At 40.1% G+C, this 13,846-nt stretch overlaps 1 protein-coding gene across 1 annotated transcript in view; it reads left to right on the top strand.

Annotated features, from left to right (window-relative positions):
- Positions 1-13,846, top strand: part of LOC124271311 (5'-3' exoribonuclease 1-like) — an 82,121-nt gene that overhangs the window by 34,922 nt on the left and 33,353 nt on the right. Inside the window, 12 exon segments of the mRNA XM_046706407.1 lie at positions 142-245; positions 945-1,068; positions 1,460-1,464; positions 2,926-2,970; positions 3,690-3,777; positions 4,441-4,554; positions 5,913-5,999; positions 7,359-7,618; positions 8,355-8,438; positions 9,153-9,320; positions 10,694-10,864; positions 13,582-13,717. Coding sequence (XP_046562363.1) covers positions 142-245; positions 945-1,068; positions 1,460-1,464; positions 2,926-2,970; positions 3,690-3,777; positions 4,441-4,554; positions 5,913-5,999; positions 7,359-7,618; positions 8,355-8,438; positions 9,153-9,320; positions 10,694-10,864; positions 13,582-13,717 — 1,386 coding nt within the window.

Below are 13,846 nucleotides of genomic sequence, written 5' to 3' on the forward strand. Positions count from 1 at the left end.
GAAAAATGTCAAAAAGTGAAAATTGTTCATATTGTTTTACACATGCCTGTGATGATTAAACATTTTTGGAAAATATTTTAAATATGTTAAAGATTAATTTTGCTGCCTTGGTGATGTTTTGTACTGTTATTGCTGTTGTAGCCGATAGAGGAGGCGTCACATATTTACCTGGGCAACAGCGTCTATGTGGGATGGCCACACCTGCACGAGGCCAAGGTCATTGAAGTGTCAGATGGAGAGACCAGGTGAGTGGAGGAGAAGCATGACACCTGTTTCAGCTGAAATCTAAAGGCTTCCACTGCTACTTGAGATGTATTGACATCAGTGAAGTTCTCTTTCACATTGATCTTGCTGTGAAGTGTAGCAATCCTTAACATGCTTATGCCAGTATATCCTTGAAGAGTCATGATAATGGTGACAAATAGTGGTTGAGGCGTTTGCTTGTCATGCTGAAGACCCAGGTTCAATTCCCCACGTTGGTACAACGTGTTGAGCCTAGTTCCCAATGTCCCCACCGGGAATTGTTGGAATATTACTAAAAGCGGCGTAAAACGTAACTCACTCACTCACTCCTAAATCATATGCATTATAGAAAGGCCCCAATAAAGAGATAGAAAAAGAATGTATATTTCACAAAACATCCACTGAAAACTGTTGTCACTGACTTTTTTTAAGGATTGTAATGGCATGTCTTCCAGTTTTTTATAGGCAGATCATTGTTAAAATATTGAAATATTAGATTTCTTTCCATTTTGCTCATTGTGGATTGGTTTGCCTTCAAAATACTTTCATAAAATATTGGTTGAGAGTATTGGCAGACCTCCTTTTGTATCACTGGAATTTTGGTGTATGACGATTTCCAATTTATGATTGTTTTCATTGTTATGTAACAGATCTGTATGGGTGCAAAATAAAAATCAGATGAAATTGGTGTTAAATTTCAGTTACAAGTTATTAGAGCGTAAGGGAGAGAAGGGAAAGAAGCCATCATTGGAGAAAATACGCCGCGATCTACAAAAAGATGAATCTGCTGTTTGGAGATCAGAGGCAGGGTCCATCAAGGAGAGGTGAGTTGACAACTAGTGGAGGAATAGATGCATCTATATCCTGTGGTGAGAGGCAGGGCGACAATAATTACCATCTTTGAACATCTTTGGTATGGACTGGCCCTGGATCAAACCACCGACCCTCTTCTGTCTTGTGAAATGCCATATCCTCTTGACCACAGAGGTCAATATCAGTTTAAATGAAGTTGGAAGGTGCTTATCATTAGTTATGCAAATGAGTCCTTATCAGTATTCAAACACCCAACAGAGAACAATCACAGGAAAAGTGATCTCGAGTCTCCTTTTGGCATTCAGAATGTTACGTTTTCATTAGTGTGTGGAAACTAGTTCTTCCAGTTAAGTGATAGAATTATCAAATTCACACTAGAATAGTGCATTTTGTTTGCCAACAGAGTTTGTGAGGGTTAGAGTGATCAGTTCTCTGAAGGCCTTGATATGCCCTTGATTTCTTTAAGTTTATCCCCATAGCCGCGTTTGCGGGGGTATTAAAATGGACTCCGTCCGTCCGTGCGTGCGTGCGCGCGTGCATGCGTCCGTCTGTCCGTCCGTCCATCCGTCCGTGCACATTTGTCTTTTCCGGAGCAGAACTCTAAAACTGTTCAATATTTCTTCACCAAACTTGGCACATAGATAGATCTGGTGGTGTACTGGTGCCTTTTGGTAGTTTTGGGATTCTGAATAAAACATTTTTGGCGTTTCCATGGCAAAAAGTTCGACTTAGCCTGAAATTGGTGGTAGTGCACTTTTCCGGAGCAGAACTCTAAAACCGTTAACTATTTCTTCACCAAACTTGGCACATACATAGATCTGGTGGTGTACTGGTGCCTTTTGGTAGTTTTGGATTTCTGAATAAAATATTTTTGGCGTTTCTGTGGCAACAAGTTTGACTTAGCCTGAAATTGGTGGTAGTGCACTTTTCCGGAGCAGAACTCTAAAACCGTTCACTATTTCTTTACCAAACTTGGCACATACATAGATCTGGTGGTGTACTGGTGCCTTTTGGTAGTTTTGGAATTCTGAATAAAACATTTTTGGCGTTTCCATAGCAACAAGTTCGACTTAGCCTGAAATTGGTGGTTGTGCTCCTTTCCGGAGCAGAACTCTAAAACCGTTCACTATTTCTTCACCAAACTTGGCACATAGATAGATCAGGTGGTGTACTGGTGCCTTTTGGTAGTTTTGGAATTCTGAATAAAATATTTTTGGCATTTCCATGGCACCATGGCAACAAATTTGACTTAGCCTGAAATTGGTGGTTGTGCTCTTTTCCGAGGTGAACTCTAAAACCGTTCACTTTTTCTTCACTAAACTTGGCACATAGATTGGTCTGGTGGTGTACTGGTGCCTTTTGGTAGTTTTGGAATTGTGAATAAAATATTTTTGGCGTTTCCATGGCAACAAGTTGACTTAGCCTGAAATTGGTGGTAGTGCTCTTTTCCGGAGCAGAACTCTAAAACCGTTCACTATTTCTTCACCAAACTGGACACATAGATAGATCTGGTGGTGTACTGGTGCCTTTTGGTAGTTTTGAAATTTTGAATAAAATATTTTTGGCTTTTCCATGGCAACAAGTTGAGTTAGCCTGAAATTGGTGGTAGTGCACTTTTCCGGAGCTAAATTCTAAAACCGTTCACTATTTCTTCACCAAACTTGACACATAGATTAGTCTAGTGGTGTACTGGTTCCTTTTTGGTAGTTTTGGAATTGGTGATAGTGCTCCTTTCTGGAGCAGAACTTTAAAAACCTTTCAATACTCTCCTTCACACCTAAATATTTGACATAATCATACCTCGTAGACATAATCATGAAGAGTATTTTGCCATTACGGGGGATATTGATGACTTTGTCTTCTTGTTAGATATATCAACATCCTACTGCATGCCCTGCCCATGACGGGCCGCAGGTGAGTACATGTCGTCAAATACAAATGTGCGTATTAGATTCCTTGGTAACCTATATTTGTCTCCATGGGGACTCATTCGATCCAGTGGTCAGGTATTGTGTATTGCATGTCACTGTACATTGACAGTGTGGGGCATTGATCATAATACCAATCACCAATTGTCTCCATGGGGACTCATTCGATCCGGTGGTCAGGTTTTGTGGATTGCGTGTCACTGTACATTGATCATAATACCAATCACTAGTTGTCTGGATCCCGATCCACAAAATGTTTGTAGCGCTACGACATTCGTAAGCGTGTGGTAAACCATAGAGATACGACAGGTCGTAACGTTATCAACGCTTTGTGGATTGGAACCCTGGTTCAGACTCAGCTGTGATACAGTTGGAATTTTGCTGCTTAGTGCAGTATTAACCTGCAATACAGAAACTTGTATAGTGATCTTGTATGTCCATCATCTTATAATGTTTTGATCGGATTCCCTTGTATTTTGAATGACAATCAGTCTGTGAAATGATATGATACTTAGATTTTACTTGAAATGGCACAACTCGCATTGTGTTTCCTTGTGGCCTGCATCGACTTCCAAGATTAGAAATTGGTTATCTTAAGCATCTTTGCTTTCATATAATTCACCTGATGATGATAGGATTAACAGAGATATTGATATTGTTATTGTGATGTTCTCTTCAAGTGTTTTCTTCTGTTGTTTTGTGAAGGTATGTGTGTGGGTCCCATGGGAAGATAACTTTGGAGAAACAGTTCTGTGTCCGTCCAGTCCCATATGCTCTGCAGGCTACTGTCAAGGTACGTGATCTTCCATATTTCTTAACCTGTGAAAATCCGCATTAGAACTGATCTTCAGTAACCCATGCTTGTCGTAACAGGCAATTAACAGGATCGGGTGGTCAGGCTCGCTGGCTTGGTTGACATATGTCATCATATCCCAATTGCACGGATCGATGCTCATGCTCTTGATCACTGGATTGTCTATCAGACTCGATTATCTACAGACTGCCGCCATATAGCTAGGATATTGCTGAGTGTGGGGTAAAACTTAACTCACTCACTCAGCATATTTCTTATGTTGGGGCATGGGTGGACCAGGGCCTAGATTTCGAAGCTTTCTTATCGCTAAGATAGTCGTAAGTTAATGTTATTGTATGGCACTTACGACTATCTTAGCGCTAAGAGAGCTTCGAAAATCTCGGCCCAGTTGTCTAAGAGCAGCAGGGTGCAGAGTTGTGTCCCTTGGTACACCAGAATTCATGACTGTGGGTTGGAATCCAGATTTTCTTTGAAAACATTTCTAGGTTTGACAGCACCTCACAGTGTTCATGGTTTCACTGAATTGATAAACATTTGAGATGTGCATCACTTCAGACTTTCCTCCAATGATAAGCTCACATGCCATGATACAAACGGCATTCCACATCCTAGGGTATCAAACTATCAAACTATTTTCTTCAGGACATTGCCATCCATGATCCCGACTTCCAGCAGTTCCGCACACTAGAGCAGCTGTTTTCCCCAGAAACATCAGTGTTCATGATTGGTCATCCACACTATGGCTGCCAAGGAGAGGTAGGAAGTCAATCTTTGGACATAATAGAAGTATACTTTGTTTTGTTTTGAGATTATCAACCTATAAATGACACAATTGCTTCCTCAGGGATTAAGAACTACTCTGTTATTGTTTGGAACTGTTTCAGGGAGTATCAACTTTTCTGAGCTTTTTTATGTTAAGGGTGCTGTTGTCCTAAGTGATTTTAGGTCTGAGACGATCCTAATTCTAATACCTTAGCACAGACTTATGACAGTCATAATGCTAAGGTTGTTTTATGCAATGACACCCAGGTACAAAACAAGAACAATTGGTCAAATCTTCCTCTGAATAATTGACTCCTTGAACAATACCAGGTTTGTCCAGGACACTTTGATCTGAATATGATTGCCAGTAGCCATATTGGAAAATACAAAAACTGAGGTAATGGCGCTAAAGCTTGTTCCCCTGAAAGATGACATCTGATTTTGTTCCAGAGGTTTGATTTGGATTTTAGTATTAGGCTCCGTCCGTCCATACGTACGAATTGGAATTATGTTAAGAACCGTTCACTAGATTCTTTTCATATTTGGTACCTAGGTTCATCACAGTATGAGAAAGGTCCAAGTCAGGTTTGGTGACCTTGACCTTCATTTCAAGGTCACAAGGGGACATTTTACCTGCATGTTAAGCTATCTCAAGAACCGTTCCCTGGATTTTCTTCATATTTAACACCAAGCTTTATCTAGGGAAGGTGCAGGGCCCAGTCAATTTTGGTGACCTTCACATACTTTTCAAGGTCACAGAGACACTTTGAAGATTTCAGTGTGTTAAATTGCATGTTAAGATAGTCAGCAAGATATCACAAAAAATATTCACTGGATTTTCTTCATATTTGACACCAAGTGTCATCTAGGGAAGGTCCAGGGCTCATTCAATTTTGGTGACCTTCACATGAATTTCAGGGTCACGACGACACTTTGAAGATTTCAGCATGTTAACCTGAATTGTCAGCAAGATAGTTCAAGAACATTTCACTGGATTTTCTTCATAGACTTTCAAGACTTCCCTTGAATGTTTTTCAATAAGCTCTTTCTTTAATTTCTTTTTTTGCATATTTCATACACTATGACATTCATGTCAAGGTCAAAGTCAGTCTTGAAAATATGTGTGTGTTTGAACACTTCATCTTAAACTTTCATTACTTTATAAAGTTTGGTTTGATAATTTGCGGCGGGGGATTATGTCACCTTAGTGACAATGCTTGTCTGAATTGCCACCATGACAGCAACATTTTATTGAAATTTATGTATTCTGTATTTTCATTGTCGAGCCATGTCACCTATTTTGTCAAATCATAGTTGAATAAGCATGAAGACATGATATGTTCTGTGTTCAGGTCCTAGATGTGGAAGATGGTAGAGTTCGGATGAATGTTGGTGTTCCGGTTGAGCCAGACATGACAAATGTCATGCGGAGACAAGAGGTGAGCACCATAATTGTCATGCTTTATTCAACACATGTCCTTGATATACAGAGTATGACAAAAGTTGAGTTTTCACTTCCATCCAAAAACAGTCATTATGTTCATGTAGACACTCATATTGTAATACACTTAGTTCTGTGAAAGAATTTCACAGTCATCACACCATTTTGACTAACATATAAACATGGCACCTGGTCATTGCACCATATTGCCTTGTGCTTGACAGAATACTCACACTTCAAAGGGGCATAACTCCACATTAATGGTACACATACCACTGAAAATAAACTGCAAGCCTCCAGTTACATGGTGGAGGTTTAGTAGCCCCGTGGTTAATGTGTTCACTCGTCATGCCAAAAGCTCAGGTTTGATTCCCCACATGGGTACAATGTGTGAAGCAAATTTAGGGTGTCCTCCACAAATGATATTGCTGGAATGTTGCTGAAAGTGGCATGAAACCTGACTCAGTCACACTCACCCAGACACACAGAAACTGTCATATACAATCAGAGATGCGTAGTCGGGGCCATATTGGTAAGCACAGCTGTTCTCTGGAGTAAAGTTGGTCCCCTGTGACCTATGATAAGGGAGTCAGATCAGAGAGTTCAGTGAGATAGTTCCTTTTGTGTCATCATGCCTCCTTGGTGTGGATGCTTTCTGTCACTGATTGGCTTGTTCCAGAATTGATTATATCCAACCTCTTGCGATACTGCAGGTACAGTTAACTACATATAAAACAAACATGATCAGAACGAATTGATGGATATTACAAAATGTTTTGTCCCAGCCATTTGCTACATCTTTTAGTTGAACGTGGCCCTGGTGCAGCGTTTGAAATAATCATCGGACCTGGAAGCCCAGCGCCGGTTGTTATTGTATCGGGCCGGCAGTTTCAAATATTTGCCGGCCCTTGTGGCCTTCAGTATATTATCTGTCATTTATTGGAGTTATTTCAACTGGAATCTTTCCCTTAATTATCTTGTTTATTAACATTCGGGAATCATCCATGATCCATCATGTTACGATTACTTACACTTTCACTTCCTGGACTTTCAGCGCTTTGCGCATAGCATTGTCAACACCAGTCTTCAACAAATGAAAACGTCTCTCTGCGCCATTGGCTTCGCTAATTGATTTTGTAGAAACAGTATGAAACTATACAGTGTAGTCTATTTTGTTTTTATGAGTTTGACTTTAACAAAATGGGCCTGCAGACTTCAGGGTCTGCAGATTTTAAAACCTGCAGGCGGCAGCAGACCGTGATGGCCAACTGGCAAATTAAAGTATGGCAAACACTGCCCTGGTGTATGTTTCACTTGCTTGGGTACCATCACCATGCTGTGACATTTATATTTCCAGTCACTGGAGACAAATTACATGCCTGGTTATATGATCGCTCAGCGGCTCGGCATATCAGGGCTGTTCTTGTCCCGTCTCACTGGCTCTATCCTCGTCATCCAAGGCAGCAGGGACAACCCCAAGGCCAACAAAATCAACGTGGGTTTGAACCTGAAGCACACCAAGAGGAACCAGGAACTGCCTGGCTATACCAGGAAATTGGATGATCGGTGGACCTACTCTCAAGCTACCTTTGAGCTGGTTCGAGACTACATTGACAAGTAAGACTGAGTATAAGAAATGTCCAGTGCTGAACATAACTCTGACTGTACAGTAATGGTGTAACAATACAGAGTTGCATTTTATGTTATATTGTGATATGAGGCCTCAGATCCAAATCATCAACTCCTGTAGACATAAAAAACATTGCATGTTTTGTTGTGTATTTTTGAACTGTTGGATATTAACAGACACTAATTAATGACCAGCTTATGCAGATTCTCTAGTATATTCCTGTTGGCTGTGTGAAACACACAGTGCTCTCTCACCTACATGTTCTACCTTACAGTATTTTATGTTGATCTTATGGCGATTAAATTATGGGGGCGGTGGGGTAGCCTAGTGGTTAAAGCATTGGCTTGTCATGCTGAAGACCTGGGTTCGATTCCACACATGGGTACAATATGTGAAGCCCATTTCTGGTGTTCCCTGCCATGATGTTGCTGGAATATTGCTAAAAGCTGCATCAAACCACACTCACTCACTCACTCACTCCAAAATTATGATTAAGGGTTATGAATCACCTGCAACAAGAAGAATATCAACTAAAACAATGAGAGTACTATGTTACAGTATAGTATTGGGATTGGTACAGTATTGTGATCCCACCTTAATGTTACATCTCTAAAATACAGTCAGTGATTGTTGCAGGAATCAAGGTGGATTATATGGTCTTTTGTCACATAATAAGGATTTACCTATGAAATTCCAAGGTGTAAACAACTGATATGTTGTCAGATTCCACGAGGTGATGCAAGTGTTGTCAGCGGGTGGAGGAGGAGGAGATCTGATGTCAGAGGAAGAGATATTTCCTCCCAACAGGTAGGCACTGAAGCTCCCTCCCTTCAGGTTCATCTTCGCCACCAGAGGGCATTCCAGGATTGTTGTAAATCTTGCCCAGTTGTATTGACTTTGTTGTATTGACTTTGCTGTATTGACTTTGCTGTATTGGTCTTGTGTATGCCCATAATGAGTCCCATAGAGTAAAAAGTGAAAAATGCTAATTACTGGATTTCTGCCCCTTGCATTGTCACTATGCCATTTACATGTTAGTTAAAAAAAACTAAACTGGTAAACAAAATATATAAATTTGCTGCAGTACAGTAGTCACTTGTTTGTAAACATAACTGCTGGCGGTCTGACTCAATACATAGCTGTTAGCTGCCAGGCACAGAATGGGTGTACCGGTATGACTTGTGGTAGGCTCAAAGTACCTGCTATAGCAGGTTGTGAATGATGTCCACAAACCGCGATATTCGCCAACGTCAGAATATATACTGAGCAAGAAAGTTAGGGATCATAAATATTTTTAAGTATGTTCTTTTTTGTAGTGAACATGGAGTTCATTTAAATGTTTCAGTTGCAAAAATGATTCATGATCCTTAACTTCATGATCCTTTAGTATATTTTCTCCATTTTTCGGTTCATTTCTCGCTTAGCTTTTTCTTCAACACAAAATGTTTGCCCAACATTGACATCAGCACTGCCACTGTGACAGATCGGAGATGACTGGGCTTTCTTTGTGTTATTTCAAAGCTGCATAAGCAAGCAGACAAGTGTAGAGGGTGAGATCATTCCATCCATGAGGAGAGGCACTTTGAGGAGGACATCCAACAGATCTGCTGCAAATGCTCACAGCATTTTGTCTGTGAGTGGGAAGAGACAGCACACATGGATACCATTCCGTCAAACTCATAGCAGCTGGTATGTGTTTGTTAACCTTTTGAGGATTCAGAATAAGTCACAAGTGTGCATGCTTCTTGCAAGAGATGATAAGATAAAGATCACTCCCCTTTTCACAAAGGGTTTGCGGCACTACGATAGTCATAAGTCTTTATCTTGCCTCACACATAAATGTCGTTTTCTGATTGGCTGAGCGCTCTTCTATTCTTTTCAATGTACCCTGCTTACAAGCGAGTAACATTTCAATGTACCCCGCTGGGAATGCCGAACTCATTTGGTACTTCATAGTAGTAATTCTTTATCTCGAATAACATTGAATCATGTATGATTTACGGAAATTACCGATGTTTTATGAATGCAAATCGATGGAAGGGAGATAACTCTAAATTTGTTTTTCTTGTCGTCTGGTACTCCATGCTATGATCCGATACCCGTGCTTCAAACAGTTGAAAATTACCATTGAGGTGTTCGGTAAGATAAATACGTTGTTCACTGGTCCCTCGGGGCCCATGGGTTGATGTACCCTCAATGTTTCTTTATGTTCCCCCTAGGGTACATCAGCCCATGTCCCCCTCGAGACCAGTGAACAACTTGTAATGTCAAAGTATGTGATTTACGATCATTTTAGTCATGTACCAATGACAATGTTTGGGAAGATTAGCAGTGCAAGCTGAAATAACACTTGTTTTGCTTCCTAAAATTGTGCTGTGTTTGTCTGTCTAACAGATAACCTTTGCCCAATGATGATTATATATATTTAGCTCAATAGATACGCTCTCCTGGTATGTCTGTAAAACTTTTCTTTTCAAACATCTGAAAAAGAGTGGTCAAGCTTATGGAGTAGCTGACTGCATATCCCTGCTGACATGGGACACTAAAGATACTATACACTGATTTATCTTGTTTAGGGGCGGTGGGGTAGCCTAGTGGTTAAAGCGTTCACTCGTCACGCCGAAGACCCGGGTTTGATTCCCCACATGGGTGCAATGTGTGAAGCTCATTTCTGGTGTCCCCTGCCGTGATATTGCAGGAATATTGCTAAAAGCAGCGTAAAACCACACTCACTCACTCACTCGTCTGGTCTATATTTTGATAATTTACTGTCCACCATGATGTAGCTGTAACTTTGATGAGTGAGATGATAATAAAACATCAATGTAAAGGCACTATTGACCATCATATTTGTTTCTGTTTTAAAGTTCTTGAAAGTCGCCAAATTATATTTCCTGCAGGATCAAATGTTTTTGACACAAACTTTAGTAATACTGTATTTCACACTAAGAAGGTGATTTGACCAGAAGGTACAGTCAGTACCAGATGTCTTTTGTATTTACATATGTTGAAAGGATACGTTTTCAACCTTATACATGCAGTTTATTCAAATTTATTTTCAGTCTCCAGTACCATGTCAGGAAGGAGAAACACTACTCAAGCTTTGTCAGACATACACCATTGCGAGGACTGAGGAAGGTTCCAGCTCATGTGAACTTCAGGAACAAGAGGGGTTGTCTCCTCCTGTCTGTGTCATGTCTTACCACTGGAGCTCTTCATTATAGGAATAGGTAGCTAGGCTCCCATCAGGGATTGTGTCAGGTAGGTCAGGTAGACCTGTGAGCCCATGTCAGATAGGTCCTGACTCCAGGATACTGAAGTGAGATTCAGGGTTTGTCCTGTTTGTTCAGAGAAATACTTAAAATTCAAGTCAGTGTAGTGTGCAAACATTCCATTTTCCAAATCATTGCTTAAGGTACAACGGGGGGTTGGATAGCCTAGTGGTTAAAGCATTAGCTTGTCATGATTAAGATCTGGGTTTGATTCCCCACATGGGTATAATGTGTGAAGCCCCTCTGTGATATTGCTGGAATATTGCTAAAAGCAGAATAAAACTAAACTCACTTACTTATTGAAGGTACAACACTGATATTACCCCAGTCTTTGGGGCAGTGTGCACTCCAATATCATTCTCAGCTCCCTGGGAATCATACAACCAAATGAGACTCTAGAATGAGTATGGAGATCTATCTCATTCTATCAGATTCCTGTTCACTGCCATTCTAGCCATGGTGATAGATGTTATGGTGATTTGTGAGCGATGCTGAATGTTTCATGTACAACATTCCAGCTCAGACAAGTGCCTGTGGTGGCCAGTTACAAAAACAAACAATCAAAAGGATGTTTGGAAGACCATTAACAAGTGAAGTTATTTGATAATGGACACCAAATCTTTGTCAAGCATGTTTGAAATATCTGTTCCTTTGTTTAATATGAGAGATTGTATCTGCATTGATAGTTCTTTGTACCTTTAAAGTGACTATCAAATACTATACCAGAAAGACTGGCAATGTGTTCACATTTTACACCGTTTTAAATGTATTTCAATATATTGTGACCACCAACTACTGCTGTGATAGAGTTGCCAAGATGTGTGTGTGTGTGTGCGTGTGTGTGTGTGCGTGAGTGCACTTGAGTGTGTGTCTGTGAATATATTTTTGTGATCAAAGAATTTTTCCCTCAACATTTTTGCAGGGTGCTTGAATGGGAATCATGTTTGCCTATGTCAGTCACTGTGATGCTAGTCTGTGGTTATTGGCCATGAATAGTTTTGATAAACATAACATATGACGGGGATTAATGTTCGAGAAATTGGTTTTGTTTCCGTATCCTGTTTTCTGCAAACAGTGTCACAACACTGGCCAAAGTATATGACATCGTTGAACCATGGACGGATCCAAGGGGAGGGTGGGGTGTTGGGGTTCAGGGGGTTTGAACAACAACAAACAACCCCACCCCCACCCCCAAAAATGACTTAAGACCACATTGGGTTTGAACCCCTGAACCCCTGAACCCCCACCCTTTCAAAATTCCTGGATCCGCCCATGGTTCAACAATTTATACTCTAAAACTTAGTGGCATTTTTCCACCAGATGTCTGTATAAATATCATGACAAATTGCCAAGCAAGGCTAAGTTTAGAATATGCTTCACTGATACCAATAAAATACACTACATCTGAATTTAAGAAAATGGAAACAGGTTAGCATCCTGAATGAATCACTGTTGTTTGATATTGTATTATTTATCATATTATAATTATATGTGTGACCTCTCAGAAATTGATGAAGTAGTTTTGGATGATTTTGTGTATGGATTACAGGCATTATAAGCGAGATCACTTTTGTGTGGCAGACATTTCATTTACCATACAAATACCACCCTCTTTGAAAGGATTTTGAGTGTTGCTTCAATAAACTGAACCTTGAACAAATGTTGCCATGACTGTCATAACAGGGTTATAAGACAGAATCTTTGTTGTTTTGTTTATGTGAGACAACATCTCAGGAACATGCGGGTCTTGTGCATTACAATATTTCTACTTTGTCATAAATCAGAAAATAAATATATGAGACATCCTTTTGTTTTGTTTTTTCTCCCAAATCATACTACCGATCTTTTAATAGGTATAGTGAGATAGGGGCGGTGGAGTAGCCTAGTGGTTAAAGCGAATGCTCGTCATGCTGAAAGCTGGAGTTCAATTCCCAACATGGGTACAATGGTGTGAGGCCAATTCTGGTGTCCCTTGCCGTGATATTGTTGGAATATTGCTAAAAGCGGCGTAAAACCCAACTCACTCACTATAATGGTGTTCATGCTATACGTTTGCTCAATCACTTGCTTTTCTGGGTGATTAAGCAGTTGCCATAATATACATGCTGAAATATTGCTGATTTATGACATTTTATCTCACATGTTTTTTACGAGAGAGCCTAAACATGGCCACTAAATAACACTGAAAATGTGTTGCTGAAATTTTGCATAAACCCTGAATGAAGAGAGGCTATTTGGCTATTAAGGTGTTGTGTAATTGAAACAAGCCAGATACCCAGGACCTTCTTGATGCAGCAAAATATAGTTTTGAATGTTAAATTCCATTGCCATTAATCCATACTTGAACAAACAAAATCATGCATGAAATTCTTTCTGAGTGTGACGTCGCACTTTAGTGCATGGACGAATCAATTCTGAAACCGAAACATGCAGCTCTGCACCCCAAATCGGCACCTTGCAGAATAAATTGGCTTCAGACATGTTTTATTTGTGTCAAATTGAAGAGAATGATTTTTTTCCACACAAATGAGTTAATAAATACCAACGTCCGGCTTGACTGGATTAAAAGATTGAGTTTATCAAAGTACAATATAGATAACAGTATAGAATTGTGAAACAGTAAAATTGAGTATTCCTAATATCTTTTGAGATTTCTATATGTTCACCTTTCCTTCCAGTGAATACAAGCTGAAGCACATGATAGACTTTGTGAGGAACCTGCCGTGCAATAATGTCAAGCCTTTGTCCACTGGGGCAGACATCTTGGAAGAGGGCGTGGTCAAGGCAATAGAAGAGGAGGTGGACAGAGTTAATGTGAGTGTTGTGTGTGTGCCTTCCACCCATTATATAAGGAAAACTTCAATACATTTTAAGTGATCACTAAAGCTGTAACAAAGCCACTTGCACTCTGTTGTTATGGTTGTAGGTGAATGTTGAAGCGAC

Source organism: Haliotis rubra, unplaced genomic scaffold (genome assembly GCF_003918875.1).
Source record: "Haliotis rubra isolate DU_JTF1 unplaced genomic scaffold, ASM391887v1 Scf16, whole genome shotgun sequence".
Lineage (NCBI taxonomy): Eukaryota > Metazoa > Mollusca > Gastropoda > Lepetellida > Haliotidae > Haliotis > Haliotis rubra.